Below are 18,678 nucleotides of genomic sequence, written 5' to 3' on the forward strand. Positions count from 1 at the left end.
CTTTTTGTCCAAAAACACAGGGCCTAGGGCTTTGATATTTGTTATGTAGCATCATCTTGTGATCCTGTACGAAGATTGTACAAATTATACCCCTGGGGTCAAATATGGCCCCGCCCTTTGGGTCACATGCTTTCTATAGACTTATAATTACAGAATAACTTTGAAAATATTCTTGTACAAAACCACATGGCCAAGAGCTTTGAAAACCACATGGTCAAGAGCTTTGATGTTTGTTGTTATGTATCATTGTGTAGTAATCTTTTACCAAGATTGCTCAAATTATCCCTTAGGGGTTAAAACTGGTCCAACCCTTGGGCGCGGTGGGGGGAGGGGGTAGGCACATTGTTTAAATAGACTTATATAGGAAAATTATCTTTAAAAAATCTTGTTGAAGTTACAGGGTATAAATTTGGACCACCTATATAATTTTTGATACAGATTTCAATACTCATCTTGAATAGTCTTAGTCGTGACCTACTGACCTACTTTCTTGTTTTGTAGGGTACAACATAGAAATTTTGACTACATGTATAACTTTTGATACAGATTTCAATACTCATCTAAAATATTGTTAATCCTGACCTACTGGTATACTTTTTTGTTTTTAAAGTTAGAGCAAAGAGATTTAGACCACCTGTATTATTTTTAAAGATTTCAGTAATTACCTTTACCATGATCTACTCACCTATTTTTTAGTTTCTGAAGCTTTAGCAAAGAAATTTGTTCAAGCAAACAACTTAACTCGGTGAGCGATATAGGGCCATCATGATCCTATTGTCTCCGTATGTAACTAAATAAATCGTACGATTCAGAATTTTCGTCACAAGACAATAGGTAACGATACTGGGAGAAATATGTCCCCGGTCTGCATTTATCAAACGATAGTTCTCATTTTATCACAAATTCATAAAATTGACTCATTTTACGCTTGTGAGAGCACATTCACAGTAGCCGGTTTCTAAAACTAAAAATCCTTTTTTTCCCATAGTTACTGTAGTAAAATAGAGTAGTAAATTAGATTTTCATTTACCTTGTTGACAAAAGTCAACCACCTATCAAAATATGGCAGTATTCGGTGTACGCAAAGTAGGATAATTTAAATTAAGTTTTGATAGAAGAGAACGCGTTTTTTTTTTTTACAAAATAATAAGAAAAAAAAGAGAGGTAGATAACGTGTTTTAAACAAGCATTATGAACACGAAAATGTTAGTATCTAGTGCAAAAAAAAAAAACAAAAAAAAAAAAACCAACAACAACAACAAAAAAAAATAAAATAAAATAAAAAACGCTTCTGCATTAAGTCGACCCAGTGATTAAATATTTCTGGATCTTTTTGCCTAGATATTTACTGACGTTTTCCTACCACCATTAGCATTTCATAGTATGAACAAGATTGTCCATTGAGCCATTAATTAGATTTAAATTATGGTGGCTGATTTCTGTCATTTCGTGTTGGCGGGGCAAAAACACGACAACACGAAAACTCGACAAAAACCTAATTTGTCGAGTACTCGTCTTGTCGTGACGGCGGGGCAAAACTCGAAAACACGATACATTTTACGCGAAAACTCGACGTTTAGAGGGCACCGGCACGACAAATCTATCTGTCGAGTTTTCATGTTGGCGGATATAAATATGTCGTGTTGTCGACCTTTTTTGTCGTGTTTAGAGGAAAACACGACAAATACCTCATTTATCCAATTTTCGTGTTTTCGCCCCGCTAACACGAAAACACGACAAATATCCTATTTGTCGTGTTTTCGAGTTTTTGCCCCGCCGTCACGAAAACACAAACAAATACTTTTCAAATATCTCTTGTAAAACGTACATCTATTTAAAGACAGTGGAAAAGAATTTTAGAAGCAATTTTCTTTCTATTTGAACGAACCATCAATTCAGAATTTATTTATATCCACAAAAGCTGCATTAGGAGATCTGAGATTATAAAACAGTACAATATTATGTCAGATGTCAGTTATCGTTTTAAGAATATGAAGCGTATGTATAACAGACCTGGTTCCAGAAATATTTAATTTTGGTGGGGGAACGACACCAGTTAAAAATGAATATAAAGCTAGCAGATAAACTCCCTTGTGTCAAACGTTTCTGAATTTGTCATTAATGATGCTATATATGATAAGAACACAAATAGACAGTCCAGGACCCAAAAATAAATCCGGCACCTATCTACTATATATTTAAGGTTACGACGTAGACCAAATTATAGAAAGAAAGATTTGTTTGACATGAAAATTAAACAGCATGTAAAAGATGTATATTACTTTAAGAAACAAGTGTCAGTATACTGATAAAGGGGCCCCACTTCCGGACAGTCAGACGCCTTTAAAGACTCACCATTTTCAAAGAACTGTTACACATGTTCGTTTTGATGCATTTGCAATAGCGTGCGAGTGGTGAAATTTCACATAACAAGGTGGAACACAGTTTTCAGCAATTGTTTATCTTTATTCCTTTACAAATGGCATTCATTTTCAAACGGAAACAACTTTTATTCGACGATTACTTAAAATAATCGGAAAAAGTTGTCTCCCTTTGGAAAAGAATGCCATTTGTACTTAAAGTATTCCGAAAAAGTTGTTTCCCTTTGAAAATGAATACCATTTGTAAAGAAATAAAGATAAACAATTGTTGAAAACTGTGTTCCACCTTGTTATGCCAAATTCCACCGCTCGCACGCTATTGCAAATGCATCAAAGCGAACATGTGTAACTATTCTTTAAAAAATGGTGAGTTTTTAAAGGCGTTTAACTGTCCGGAAGTGGAGCCCCTTTAGGCAGTCCTTTTCCGGAATTCAATGTTTTTATCAGTATACTGATACTAGTTTCGTAAAGTAATATACATGTTTTACATGCTGTTCAATTTTCATGTCAAACAACTCTTTCTTTCTATGATTTGGTGTTGTTTGAGTTTTGTTTCTCAAGGCCTAATTCTCATCCTTAATTGAAGGTAAACAAGTCAACAGTGCTGCATTTCGCGGTAAAAAAAGGACAAAATTTAACGACCGCGTTGTGGCTAGCGAATGCCATGATTAAACAGCCATTTAGATGCTTCTATTTGTCAAGTTTTATAAACTTATCTCTCAGAAATGAACAACGACATGTAAATAAGCTATCCGGGAACTGAAAGATATATTCAATGGGTCTTGTTGGCATGGGGATATTTGGCCATATCTTTTTCAGTTGAAAATAACAGTGCGTGAAATAAAGGTCACCGTGAAAACCAGCACTACCGACTTGTATACCTTTAATTAATCAATATATAGTAAATGAATGCTGCATTTATTTTTGGGTCCTGGACTGTCTATTGGTGTGTTTTTTACTTGCATAACTTGGCCAGAGCAGCCAAAGTATAAGATTAGGGTTAGGGTTGGTTTCTGGCTACTCTGGCTGTTCTGGTTGCTCCGGCTGAATTCCCAAACATGTGTTTTTTTTAACATAAATAACGTTATTATTGACAAAACAAATATGCCGTATGCCTATGAACTGATCTGAACAGAAAATGAAAATCTAGAAGCTTAATTTAGGCAATTGAACAATATACAAGGACATGATCTAACTCTTATCATGCTCTGCCTTTGCGACCAGTGTAGATCATGATCAAGATCTGCACTGTTTGCCATTTAGTATCGTTTTGGTAAACACCCCTTTTAATAGTTTATGGTACTGTCCAAATTGAAAGATGGAATAGTTTATTATAGAAATGTAGCAGGCTATGGTCTAAAGCGTCTAAAGTGGTTAATGTCCTCACTGTGAAATTTCTGTAATTTAAATAATACGAAATGTCATTGTTCTAACATGAATGCTGCTTTGGGATGCTTTCCAACCATTCTAAGCACATGTAACGCTAAAAATAAAGATAGGGAAAGAAATATTACGTTTTGTATTTATGGGTGGTCAAGTACTCACCATGATATTCAACATCGTTTTCCAAGACAGTTCAGTGTCAGATCCGATTTATTTTTTGATATAACTACATATAAATGTAAATGGTTAGTATTTTTTTTATTTTTTGCAAAATTAAAGTTCTAAATTTACCTGTATTGAGATAATCAGTTCCAGTAAACGAGAATACATAAATACAAATACAGCCGTTACAAGGACGTTTAGTAGTGTGGACTTGGGCATTTTACCATGCCAAACGTCTTTAAATACTGGTTGCGCTTCAAACAACGGATGTATTATGCTAGCCATGCAATAAATTTACACATAACCCGTTCCTTCGTTTTGTTAAAAGCAGGTATTTGAGGTAAATGTGATACACAGTTACAGTTGATATTTGATACAAAACCACAAAATTTAAATGTAGATTAAGCATTGTCATAGTACACGGGTCAACTTTGGTTAACCCTTACCAAGCTAAATTTCTATAATGAACTTGTCCATCTTTCAATTTGGACAGTACGGCATTAACTGTTAAAAGGGGTGCTACACTGGTCGCAAAGGCAGAATCAGTCATGTACATCATGATAATTGTTAAATACATATTAATTGTACAAAAACAGTCAGAAATATATATTTGTTACGGCATTCCTGTTAATATATTGAAGCCAAGTACAAAATATTTTCAACAGCACAGTGCTTAAAGACTCTAAAGGTTATGACTTAGAAGCCAATCAAGCAAAACAAAGCAGCATCGGGGTGAATGCGTTCCTTCCTGCGAGGTTACAAAATGCTGCCCCTCAGGAGTCATATATCTTCTAAGAGAGATTTCTCTTGCCACATTTGCTTACTGTAAAATCACATCAAAATAACACTGCTGTGACCTGGAAGTACTACTCATACTAAAAATACAACCTCCTCTTCCATACTTTTCTACCAAAATGTCGAAAATACATCTACAATGAAATTAAAACAGAAAACAGCTTTAATTTAGACCTTTTTGGCCATGCCAAGTGAACAATTAGTGTTCAAAAACCTGTCCGTCATTACGCGACTAGACCAGATGGCTTCCACGTTGGTTCCTTCACTATAATTAGGTCTCAAACAATCTGTAACGATAAGGGGAAGTAACTTGTGTGCGGACAAGAGTACATATACGCCATTTTAGGGTAGCAGATCACAACTGACAGGCATTTCACACCCCTATTTTCCTTTCATTTTTTCCTTAATTTGTGATAGAACATTCATGAAAAATAGATGTTGGAAAATGTGATATTCTATATAGATACGTAAAGACGACCTACATTTGTCGTTTTTATATGAAACAAAGAAGGATTTGAATCCTACTGACCTTAAACCTAAGAACAACATCATGATACACAGCAAAGTAATTATCTTGCTTGATCGATGTTTTGTTGACAAGTATGTTTTTCCCTTTGGTTACGTGGTTCTATAACTAATGAACCCGTGTGCACCATTGATTTTAATTAGACGAAATAAGAGAGTTTAAGTATCGATCTGTTTCATAAAAATAAACGTCTCGTCATTAAATATTAATTCGTTTTTTATTATCGAGGAAAGATATAACGATTTTAACAACTTGTCGTGTTGTGTGAATCCATGAGAAATATCGAGACTCAGCGTTTTCTCCCTTTGATTATCGCTTCCCTCTGGTTGGATTGTTTCCCTTTCACTTTCATAGATTTTACTCAAAGAAATAAGGGAACAAATGAAACATTATTTCTTTGCACAACAAGTACAACACAATGTTGAATTTAAAGTGCATCATTTTCTGAAAACTAAAGTTTATACAACGTGAAACATAATTCCAAGCACTGATATAATGTGTAATTGGCAAAGACGGACTATTACCTAGATCCTTATCCACAGTAAGAAACTGTCAAGTTTTTCACACAAACAGTCATGGTCGCTAGCTGGACCCAAAACCACGACCCTCTATCATACGCATAATTGCTAAACAGCAGATTTCATGGGAGCATTTTCAGAGGGTGTTGTTTTTCAGAATAAATTATGTTTCTTATAATGTAAAGACCATCTCAATATTTTTTTTTTTTTTGGTAAGAAGACAAGTTATACTATGGTTTTCAAATCACTGAAATGCTCTTACAGAACTTTAAAGTTTTGTATTATTGTTAAAAAGATGTTAAAAATGATGTTTTCATCAGAAAATAAATCAAAGCCTTGAGACGTCTTGTGGTTGGGGGTTTTGGTAGATTAATTTTCTGTTTAAATGCCAGTCTATAAATATACATGAATGAGAAACAAATACAAATGTGCCTCATATCTAAGATGAGCTCTGCCTGACCTAGGATGTGATGTAACAATGGTCTGGAAAACCTTATATAATATTATTGATAGATCTTATATAATCTAAATGGTCAGTGTGAACGGATACAGGTTGAATCAGAACTGATTGATCATTGATAATTCATCCAATTTGTCCATGAATGGGACTATTTTGTGTAGCATATGAACATCCTTTGGATGTGATTTGGAATAAAATAAAGATGCTATATGATTGTCAGAAATACACTTGTAACTTTGGTAGCGCGGTAAACCCGCAACCAAAAAATCAAGTCGACAGACTGTAAAAATAGTTATAAAAATCAACGACAAAGGATTCGAAAGTCGCAAAGACGAAATTCCTCCCAGTAACCTAAAACGACACTGATAAGCTTGTCAAAGAAATTTAAGTCAAATTATAACTGCTCGCAAAAAAGCAAAGTAAAAAGCTGCCTTAATTCGATGACTTTGGTCTTGTTCGTTGTTGTTAAACAAAATTTCTATCATAATACTGTTACCGCATTGAGTCGGGCCGGAATAATGAGACAAAATCAAGTTATTGTGTTTCATCTTTACATCACAAGCAAACACCAATAGCTGGTTCCTACGCATTATACATGTAATTCCGGTAAAGTCGGCACAAAACGAATTACTCAGAAGTAATGTGTATCCTACAGTTAAAACAATTTAACGTTATATTTAACTAGATTTAGGACAACAGGAATGTATCATATAGAAAATCTAAGGACCAAAGGAAGATTAATGTTACGAACTAGGGCAAGCTGCAAAGTATGCTTTGCAGATTCATTTCAATACCTACTAAAAAGAAGGATAAATATCCAACCGGAAAAGCCACTTTCCAAAAACTCAGCCTCACTAAACGCCAACCCAGCACGACCACACAGACACACACACACACACACACACACACACACACAAAAAAAAACAAACGAATATAGGAACACACTGGGGCACCGCCTTGGAACGGTCAGTGGCAAAACCACAACTGGGGCGCTTAAACCGGTTTATGGTGAACATAACGTCACTCTTACCACCACCAGGTTCCAAAGTCCCAGGACAGTGTAAACAAAAAATATCCCCGCCAGATGAAACCCTAACATACGCAATGGCAACAGAAGACAGGTTGTACAAAACACGTAAATGCTCTTGTAAATCTATATCAAACACAATTATTTTGAACCTAAAACGAATGTACTCAGTGCCTTTGCAGAAGACAGAGCAACAAGGGAAGCACCCTTAACTCCCTGAGGCCGATATCGTAACATACCTGCTGCGGCGGGATAAGAATTACCACCTGACGTCGAAGAACATTATCTAACCTGATCATAATCACACTGTTGAAATCATGCAGGGAAATTAACTTGGGTGTAAATTTAAAAAAAAACTTACAAAATATTCGAAGTCTGAACAAATATTTTTTATATCCAATTTCGTATATTCAAATAGAACAAAATTTTCACTTCGAAATATTCATAATTTTAACACACCTACTGCGTTTAATAGATACTTGAACATTTAATTCCCATAAATAGAAATGCATCATAAACACTGAATATTTACATCAACATTACTTAAACTTACACCCGTTTTTGTGTGAATATCAGTGGTTTATTTTGATGTATAATCTATTTCTAAACATGTACACAAATGTTGTATGTCACACGCTGAGACAGTTAAGTTGTAATATTTACACCCATCTTTGAATAATTATTAAATTTACAAACTGCGTTTTTTACATATACTTCTTTATATTTTATGAAACATGTTTTGTTGTGTTATTTTTTGTCCATTTGTATCGTATGTAATGTAAGTGTACCAATATTTCAGCCTTCAACCATTCATTTGTCTGATAATGGAATCGCATTGTTGGAATCATCATCCGACGGAACTGATATTCCAGAATCAGCATTATAATAAATAAATATTTTCTTCATTTTAAGAAAGATCTCTGGCCGACGACATTATTTTACTCTTTTGAAATACAGTATGAACGAAACACAGCGGAGATCGTCTTTTTATTTCATTTACATTACCGCATAGTTACAGACATTTATTTTAACAATAGGAACTAATTATTAGCACAACTAGCAATTATTACATCAAAGAAATAATAGCCAGTATGCAAAGTAATTTTGCTTTTGTCAACATTATCTAAAATTAACAAGTACTTATCGCAATCATCATGATGTCGGTGCCGCGACTATACTCGTCAATAGCCGTCCTGGGGAGTCCTGATAACGCGCGTATAGTCGCATATCGACGCTACATGGGTAGAAAATATAACGCCTACAGTCGCATTTCGGCCCCAGGGAGTTAAGGGCCCGACGGAACAGGCCAGAAGACAGAAATCAAAAACCATATGGGATGTAACCGGTGATGCATCTTTTATCACTTCTATTCCCATGAATACAAGCAATCAAACTAAGTCTGTTACATTCTACTTGATAATGTGTCAAACTTTCATATAATATTCATATAGCCTTGCTTTATCTTTTAAACATTCAGTACAAGGAAATTAAAGTTATAATACCGGTAAAAATCACCGTTAAAATAAAGCAAATAACTTTGTAGATTTGTAGAAGACAGTCTAATGAACAAATTCGCCCGTTAGTTAGACTTGGATGGCCAAACATTGTTGAGATACGAATGGATATAAAACCATGAAATATTTAGTGACCAGCTTTACACTAATTCACTCGCTAGGCTTCGCCGAATTCCGTAAACCAACGAAGACAGTGTCACGTGACAAAAATTTAAATACGTCGAAAACAACAATGGCTGCTCGGCCGTGATAGGATTTTGTGTAAAACGGCGGATAAATGCAGAAATTTACAAATATTTTGCTTTTCGATGCCATTTCTACAAAAAATGCATTAATGTTATAAAATTTAGCCTGTTGTTAAATAAAAGGAAAGGCAGTTTACCAGAAAATGCGATACGGATGTGCTGGACATGTTGTTGTTCTGTTTCTTAAAAAGATTAGCGTGGCTCTTTGTACGGCCCCGTACGAACAATCATTTAGCGTGGCTCGTATTACGGTCCCGTACGTTTCACAATCAATTTGTCTACATCTGCACAGTAGTCCCTAGCTAAAAGTTCAGCTCAAAGATGTTTATATAATATGCTGTTACGGATCTCTGAGCTAAAATGAATCCCGTACTGACACCTAACACCTTCGTTCCAGAAGTCTGTCGTGCTATAATTTTATCAAATGCGATGGACTCACCTTTTTATATACAATATTTCTAATCAATTTTCCTTTTGATCTGGCATAATAAATACATGCAAGATAATTTGAACACAAGTTTCAAATTGGTACCCCTGTCTGCAATATTTTGTCCGTCATTCAGTTGTCGCCTGTTCAGGGTACTCTTCATTTTGAAAAACCAATAGGCTGTAGGGAATCGTTATTTATTGACATTTTCTGAGAAATTGTATGTTGTTTTATAGATTTTATGTGATTATATAAATTCATAAATAGGTAAAATTTTGATACTGATTTTCAAGAATAACCACGTGCTCTGAACTGTTGCATGACATCATGAGTTTCTCACAAGAGACTGTGCGAGATGTTGCGGTTTGATACTGGTTAGTTAAAAAATGGGGTTTCGCCATAACTAAATGAATGCGACCATCAGAAAATAAAAACAGTGTCAGTTAAGTTATGTTAGCCAGAACTAGATAGTCCCCAATGTCAATGACTGACTGTGACTGGGAGGCGACTGTCTGGTCGACACCGATGATTAATATAATCTGAAAAGTAGATCCCTCGGAAGCACCGAGAACAATACAAACAGTGAAAAATTGCAGACTCGGTTTGATTGAGTCTGTTCATCAGCAGTAATGGAAAATGGAACACTGCCCACGCCTCCTAGCACCTAGATCCAGCCTTCATTGAAAACACAAATAAGTGTGCAATATTAAAATCAGCACTATTATATTACAAGTTACAGGTTAAAAGATGATAAAACAGATATTTCAGGTTTGAACAATCTAGGCCACTCCTTGTTGTTTTTGGTGTTTATTATGTTATAGATCTAATATAGCCACAGATTGTGTGCTATAAAGAGAACACAAACACGTGTTGATAGTTCTAAATTTTACTGACTACTGGCTATATGATACTGAGCATGTGCATTATAACATTCTAAATATATTCACATATAATTCATTCAATATACAACACTCCTGAACTCTTTAAGAGTAGCACTAGATTTAACATGATGTGGTAGGTTGTTTCAGAGTCTAATGGTTCTTGGGGGAAAAATGAGTTCTCTTGATAATGGGTGCGAGAGAAGGGAATATAAAAGTGAAGGTCCTGAGAGTCTAGCCGGTACTGATATGCAAAAAAAACAATGGACGAATGACGGATTTTATATAAAAGAATCAGGGATGCAAGGATGTGAAATTTCTCTTTGTTTTAACATTTACCAGTACAGTTAACATTTCTGTGATGCTTCATCTACAGACATACTTGATTTGAACATATCTGGCGGCAGCCTTTCTTAATTTTTCAATTCCATGTGTTAGAGATTGTTGAATGCCAAACCGTTGAGCAATATTCCAATTATGGTTGAACATGTTTTATACGGAGTTTCTTAAATTTGTACATTTATCATTTATTTGATCATTTTCATGTATTTTAGGGTCTTGTTTGTCTTTTTTTGTGATCTAACACTGCTGGTTCGCCTAAATATTAAGCATTTTTATAGTTTTAAATTCATGGATATGTAGCTTATAGCGAAAAGCAATGTTTTTTATTTCTTTTTATATACCCTAATCACTTCGCATTATCGGAATTCAACTCCTTTGACCGGGTCTTTTTCCAAAGCTCTAATTTATGGAGGTACTGCTAGAAAGTTTCACAATCATGAATGATATTTATAGTGCGATAAACTACTGTATCATCAACAATGAGTCTTACGGTGCTTTTAAGTGAGCCTTGCAGGTGACGGACATGTTAAGAAAAGGCAAGGCCTAAAGATATACCCTTGCGGTACCCTTGATACCAGATGTGGCATATCTGATTGAAGACCTTTTGTGTTCCTATTGTATTTAAAGTAATCTGATTTCTGCTCTCTCTGTCAGGGGGGCTTTGTCTTACTCTGTCCCTCTGGTCAGATCGCTCTGTGTCTGTACTAATAGAGGATGAATTATGTGCCCTGTGTGGCTGCATTTGAACTATGTAAAGCGCCTTTGAACGTGAAATTGATCATGAAAAGGGCGCTACATAAATCTGGTATAATAATAATAACAATAGACCAGACGATTGTGATCGACTTTGACAAACGATTTGATAAAGTCCATTACTGTTAGGTCTGTCTATTTACTAGCTTCAAGGTAATAAAAAATTCTTGACTAAAATTTAATAAAAATTGAGATTCACAACTGTGTTTTGAGCGGAAGCTATGTTGGAAGGAATTAAGCAAATTTTATTATCTAGATGATTAATAATATTTGATACTAAAACATGCCCCATCAGTTGGAATTAAGCAATTGCAAGTAAGAGAATAGGTTTGTGATTGCTGGCTTTGCTTCGTGGGCCCTTTATGTATACAGGGACAACGATAGCCGTCCTCCAATCTTGTGGAACACTGCTGATACCAAGTGAAGACATGTAAATGTTAGTCTCATTTTTAAATAGGAGCAGTGTTTAAGGTGTTTAAGGTGTGGGCGGACGTTGTGTTGTAAGCTGTTTTTTGTTTTTGTTTTTCGTTTATTCCCCTTCTGATGAATCTAAGTGAATTCTTTGCTTTTGATGTGATGTTATCAACATATTCTGACCAAATGAGATACATTGTGTACATTTATTAACTTAGTTTTACGCTCAGATATTTAGCAGCGTCTTTCAGTGTGTGTGTGTGTGTGTGTGTGTGTGTGTGTGTGTGTGTGTGTGAAGACTTATTATTGTCAATAATTAGTTCTAGTCTTATCAACCGAAATATGAAAGAAAAAGTAAGCATATTTCATAATACTCAAACGATGATGTGAACTTCTATAGATGTCATTTTTATTTTTCACACTTACTGCATATGTGTCATACGATGACAACAACATTGCATGCAGACATAAAATTAGCCTTTTTCTATATTCGAAATCATTTCCTGTTTATGTGCGACTGAAAATTAAAGAAAAGTAAAGAAATCGGTTGAAAACATATCAGTTGAATGACTTCAGTACAATGTAATACAAAACTGCCGTACGAATAACCACCTGCGGTTTATTTCACTATTCATACGGGACCGTACGATTACCCCACTTCCTTTAGCGTAGTCACGGACGTATCCGAATGATGGCGGTTGTGTCACTGAAACCGAAAGTAACATTTTTTATATCCGCCTCTATCGGTGGAATCTGTCAATTTACAGGTAAATTTATCCAGTCAATGTCTTCGAGAACGGATGTTTTATGCGTTGCTGTAGAAAAATGACCTTCCAAAATAATTCGCTACGTAATCTTCGCTGGCCGGTATTATAACTTTAACTAATCTGCAATCAAATATAACAAATGGTCCGTATAGCAATTGAATTTTATGAGAACACCGTCTTGGAATTCGACCTACATAATGAAAATAAATTCTGTGAAAGGATACACTGGATGCATAGAACGCAACCAAGCAACAAAATAGCAGACACGGTTTGATTCAGTCTGTGGTTAACATCGTCAGATAGAAATGTGCATCACACCTCAAGCCAACCAAGCTAACACTTCTTTAAGTGTAAAATTGAGTGTTCTCCTTGATCTGACCCCAAAGGACTAGAAAATATAACAACACTGGTTCAAGTACGTGGAGATATTCTTGTCAATATATTTTTTGGAAAACAAATAGCAGACTCGATTTGAGAAACGGATTTTATTTCTTCTAATAAAATGATTTGAGAGACTTCAACCGTTACACAACACACACAACTGATCGAGGCATTTACCTCGTTAGACAAACTGCATTTGCTTTGCACGTCGTCCAGCAATTCATGATGTTACCTACTACAACCGATGTGATAGTTTTAGAAATAAAATGTAACGGACTATACGTGTGCCATTTTGTTCAAAGTAAAACTATTTACATTATCTTGATAATTCACTGTAAAAGTTTCTTTCAGTAAATAATTTCACAGAAACACACGAGACAATCGTGCAAAAGAAATTCATAGTAAAAAGAATTCTACATTTAATCATAGTTGGAAACACACAGAATTGCGTATTGAAATTAACTTATCATTGTTTCTAAATTAAATGAAAATGTACAATAGTGATGCTCTACAAAGTAGTTGCTAAATTTATAACTATTGGATGCAAGAGTTGTTGTTCTTTGCGGTTACGGGTATAACAATATATCTAGATATCATTTATGATTGATGTAACTATACAAAACATTAACAATATAATTTACTAGATCCGTGAGATGATTTGAAGAATTTAGCAATTTTATGTAACAGTCAAGGTATTTCTCAATTACCTGCCCTTGCCACGCAGTCAGTTTACGCAGTTTTGCACATTAACGTCATGATAACGCTTGGCTGCACAAAATGTGATCATTACTAATAATATAAACAAAACGATAGTTATAAAAGTCTTTCTATGACCTAAAGCATAGTAGATCAATTGACTGTCTTTTCCATACCAAGATCCGTCATTAAATCGATCGACATACTTTGCAAAACTTTGTAACGATAATATTAGAACATCATCAGGGCAAGGGTAATTCAGATATCGTCCCCATAAAAAGGTTGGCCCTGAAATAGATAATAAAAGATCAGCTCTCCATATAGTTGATACATAAGCACGTAAGCGGATCTGAACACTAACCTTTACCCTGAGGAAATGTTCGAGAATTAGAGAAAATAAACCACATATATTTTACGTTATATCTACTGAGAGAGTAATCATTTATCTTTTGCGAACAGCACTCATTATGTACTAAACAATATATAAATATATACATTGTGACACATCTGTTGTAGAAAAGGTGAGTTCAATAGCGTAATGTTATTGTAAAACGGCCCAATGAGTCTTGTAGGACTCTACATATGTGTTACGAAAAATAAGCAACTTTATAACTCTACCTGTTGATAACATGATGGTGGTATGTTTGATAAAAAACCATTTGTTTGAGAATGGTAACCAGTCTATGGCAGTCTTCATGAAGGGATGGTGCGCTGTTATACCCATAAAATCGTTCGAAGGTCCTGCAGTTTTTTCCAGATGGAGAACAACACTTTTATTTGATTTTAACATTCTATCAGCTAATTCATCCAAACTGAAAAAGATGTTCCACTGATTTGTCTTAGCAATACAGTGTACAATAATATTAGGTTATTTAACATTGTTCTGTACAATACGGAGATATATTTGGACGAGTACTCAGCTGAGAAAACCATATTGGACGAGCCACAAGGCGAGTCCAGTATGGTTTTCCCAGCTGGGTACTCGTCCAAATATACCTCGTATTATACAGTTCAGTGTTAATTAATCTTTTTATTCTATATCTATTTTATTGTTCCTTCTCTTGAGAATTATGATTCGGTAAGTCACACTTAACTGAGCTACTGAAATCGAAAGCTGCTGTCATTACAACATGGCAAATCAAACTCCGTGAGCTTAAAAATAACCTCTGACGTTAAACTATTCTTTCCTTATTGAGGCGACTCTCAGACTGAACGCGTTTCGTGGATTACATAATTTACTAAACCCGAGGATGGTTGATTAATTCTTTTACTTCCTCCATTCTTGAAGAACATAACATATGTACTAACAGATAGATATATATCAGCAAATTTACATGTAAACAATTAAATATTATCGTTACCTTCACAAATGCATGGTTAATATGTGAAAACAATCCCCATTGCGACCCTCTAATTATGCGCAACAAATTCACGCATCGAATCGTAATGGACTGACCGGGTCATTGTCTTATTGCCGTATTTACTCAACTGAAAGTGGTAACATATTTAATTTGTTGTTGGATTTAACAATTTATGTTAAATAACTAGCGTAAATACTTACTTGACATTTTTGGCAGTATAAAACAGACATTGCAATCAAAATTCTACAAGATGATCATTATATATTTATATAGATGTGCCCTAGAAGGAACTTTTGCTATGCTTCAACTTGTTTTAGTTTAAATTAAAAATGATTCACTGAATATTGTATTTCTGCCTTTCTCATTTCAAGACGCATAATCTAACTCTGTACATAGAGCGCCTACTTCACCCGATTTACATTCGGAACATTTTCACGCGTTTCGGGCTTTACCGTATGTTTAACATGGGACTTTTTGAACCGTCCAAATACGGTAAAATACAGGTTTTTTGTCCGCACGTGCGTCCAATAAGGTAATATATTGTACGGTCACGTGTTGCAAATACACGTTCACGATTGGATAGATAAAACAGATATAGAATAATATGTAGTACAAACGCGTGGAAGAGTCTAGACATTAACCTTTAGCCTGCTGGTGGCAAATGATTTTGCCTTTGCCACCAATAAAAACCAAGATCAGCCTGCACTTCAGTCAGTAATTTTTCAGTGATCACCCCTTCGAATAATAAATGGTACTGCCCAAATTGGAAGATGAACTAGTCCATTTTAGAAATTTAGCAGGCCAAGGGTTAATTTAGACAGAAGGCTACATTAGTTTTTGTTCAAGAGAAAATAAATGTACAAGATGAAATCGCAGGAAACAAATTTAATACATTAGAAATTTTTAAACTTCATTTAAAAGCGTCAGAAATTACTTTTGTTATTTACACATATATCTAAATAGATAAAACAGGAGGTGATGCAACTTTGGGGGGAAATCGTATAAATGCAAGGAAACTCAATTGCAAACAAAACTAGTAAATATTGTAAAACTGAACCTGTTTGATCAAGCATAAATATTTTGACTCTCGATGCCAAACTTTTCGTAAACAACGTTTTCCCCTGAAAACTTTTGGTGAAGGCGATGGTCAAAGTAAATGGTGTAATTAACATTTAGCTGGCTAGCGGCACGTGATTCTGCCAGACAGAGATCAGCCTGCATATCCGTGCAGGATGATCATGGTCTGCTCTGTAATAAATTTTCAGTGAACACTTGTTACAGCCTAAGTTGAATGATGGACCAATCCGTTTTAGAAATTTTGCAGGGTAAAGGTTGAGAAATTGAACGGTCACACGAATGCTTTTGATGCAGACGCTAGAAAAGCTACATGGTCATATGTTTCAAAATTTGCTGTTGTCCGTTTTATCAAAATCAAAATTAAGTTCTTACTGTTCTGTCAAATATCCAATTCCTTTCAGATCCAAATAATGCAACTGACAGTGCAATTTGCATAAAATGGTATACAAAATTTAGCCCCATTTCAACACAAAAGGCAATTAACAATAGTTTATAAGTGGTTTGCCAGTAGCAACAATTACCAAGTTCCACCAAAGTTTGAAAGCTGGTCACATGCTCTCTTATGACACATTGGTTATATACGAATACCCGCAGTGGCTGAAATAATGCCCGTAGAAGAACATGGGCTACATATACCATCAACAGCTAGAAAGTTATAAGTTTGCCTACATGCGTATCTGTGTCAAAAATATGATAAAACATGCGATTATTCGACCAGTCATTGTTTTCTTGAAACAATTTTGTTATGCTCCAAACTTTAAGATAAACCTGCACCATTGTTGCTGTTGACCGCGTCCGTATGTTCGAAATATCTGATTATTACTTCAAGTTAATGATAAAATGATTTCATATTGACCTTGTTCTCTGTCCGAAGGCATGGTATTGGCCCACAATCAAATGCTGATGGCCTATCCAAGTACCAGGGACATATAATAAGACCAATGTGAATATAATTTATATATTTTCATCAGTTTACTCCGTATTGCCCCCCCCCCCCCCCCCCCCCCCCCATCAGTTTAACAATAAAAAAAAGGCCAAAACCCACATTAGGCCCGCATTTCTCGTATTAGCCCTGATATTTTCGTATTGTCTCATATTTTTCTTATATTGGCTCAGCTAGGAATCTATTAAATATGCTATGCTACTTTACCTGTTTCTAATATTGTGTCCAATATTGAATATTATTATTCAACAATGAAATGTTGGACACGATATTAGGTATATAATACATGTCATATGAAACAGATAGAGCTAATACCAAACTCAACTGAGCCAATATAAGGAAAACTGGGTCAGAAGGGAAAAAACAGAGCCAATTAAACGAGATTCAAGCATTTCGATTGGCTCTAGCGAGAGGGTCAATACAGAGAAGTTTTCAAATGACGCCATTTTCTTTAACATAAAAGTATACATTTGCAACATATTTCACATATCGCGCGAAAATATTATCTATAAACTGATACATGTACGAGATAAACAGCTATGACTACGATTCTGTCGTCACATGCTAGGAAAAAGATTATTCAAGATGTCAGCTGTAACAATTTCGGATAAGAATAAAACGGAGTATGGGATGTATTTTGTGTGCTTGGTCGTTTGTATTAACTTGATCAAGACATATGTGTTCAATTTTGTGTCTCGATACCTGCAGTCTGCACATGAAAACCAGTTTCTTTCATAGCTCAAAATTAAATTACTCGCAACATTATTAAGGAAAATAAATACAGTAAGTTCCCGTTACAGCTGGTTGAATTGAGGCATCACGGTATCTGTAAAATCAGTCACATTTACTTAAACACAAACATATCTGCTTTATTAGATGAAATGAGGAAATCAGGGTTTAAATAATAATGCTAAAATAACTTTATACGAATGTGCATATCTGTCTGAATTCTTATATTTCTTTAATCCTTTTATCGTTTACAAGGGAATTCGTATCAAAAAAGTTTCATCGTCCAATACAGAACATAGTTTATATCCAATATGCTAATACAATGTTCAATTTCGAACCACTGATTATATGAGAAAAAATCACATTATTAAATTACGCATTTTACCTTCGTTTGCATGCTATATCCAAATCAATATACCATCCACCGTAGTTATATAATATCACGTATCTGGCCATGTCTGTTCTCTGTATCCAGTGACTGTAAGAGTGGTAAACCCGTAGCAGATTGGGATGATTATTTTTGATTAGGTCTATGACGGCGGATTCATTCCATAACACGTGCGTGTAATTTACGTTATTTTTTTTCCAAGAGTTAATTCTCTTTAGATGGTGCTCTTCTAAGTTTTGTGAAGTTATTGAAAAGAATACCTGGTGAATATAACCTGGTATTTTCAGGTTAATTCTTTCTTTTGGACACGTAATATCTGTATGTGTATGCGTACGTAATCCAAATTCTTCAATCAAGTATTTCACAATCCAAACAAAGTATACAATAATTCCTAGAGCGAAAATGCAAAAAACAGATTTTGTTTTTACCAACATCGCGGTCGTGAGATCTAGGATACACTAACTAGTTTAAAAAGTTTTGCTTGCATCAGTACACTATCTACACACACCTA

The 18,678-nt window shown here is 34.9% G+C and overlaps 1 protein-coding gene across 3 annotated transcripts in view; it reads right to left on the reverse strand.

The window, feature by feature from the left end:
- Positions 1–18,625, reverse strand: part of LOC123547190 (uncharacterized) — a 46,970-nt gene extending 28,345 nt beyond the window's left edge. The window contains exons 1-3 of one of the 3 annotated variants that reach the window (XM_045335252.2): positions 18,165–18,625; positions 14,288–14,481; positions 13,059–13,957 (exon numbers count right to left, since the gene is read on the reverse strand). In XM_045335252.2, the coding sequence (XP_045191187.1) occupies positions 13,698–13,957; positions 14,288–14,481; positions 18,165–18,601 (891 nt within the window). In that variant the 5' untranslated portion in view covers positions 18,602–18,625 and the 3' untranslated portion in view covers positions 13,059–13,697. Of the gene's footprint in view, positions 1–7,613; positions 7,904–13,058; positions 13,958–14,287; positions 14,482–18,164 lie in introns of those variants that run through there. The other 2 variants (XM_053551454.1, XM_045334098.2) reach the window with 2 other exon arrangements.
- Between the last annotated feature and the right edge of the window lie 53 nt (positions 18,626–18,678).

The sequence above is a fragment of the Mercenaria mercenaria genome, chromosome 9 (assembly GCF_021730395.1).
Source record: "Mercenaria mercenaria strain notata chromosome 9, MADL_Memer_1, whole genome shotgun sequence".
NCBI lineage: Eukaryota > Metazoa > Mollusca > Bivalvia > Venerida > Veneridae > Mercenaria > Mercenaria mercenaria.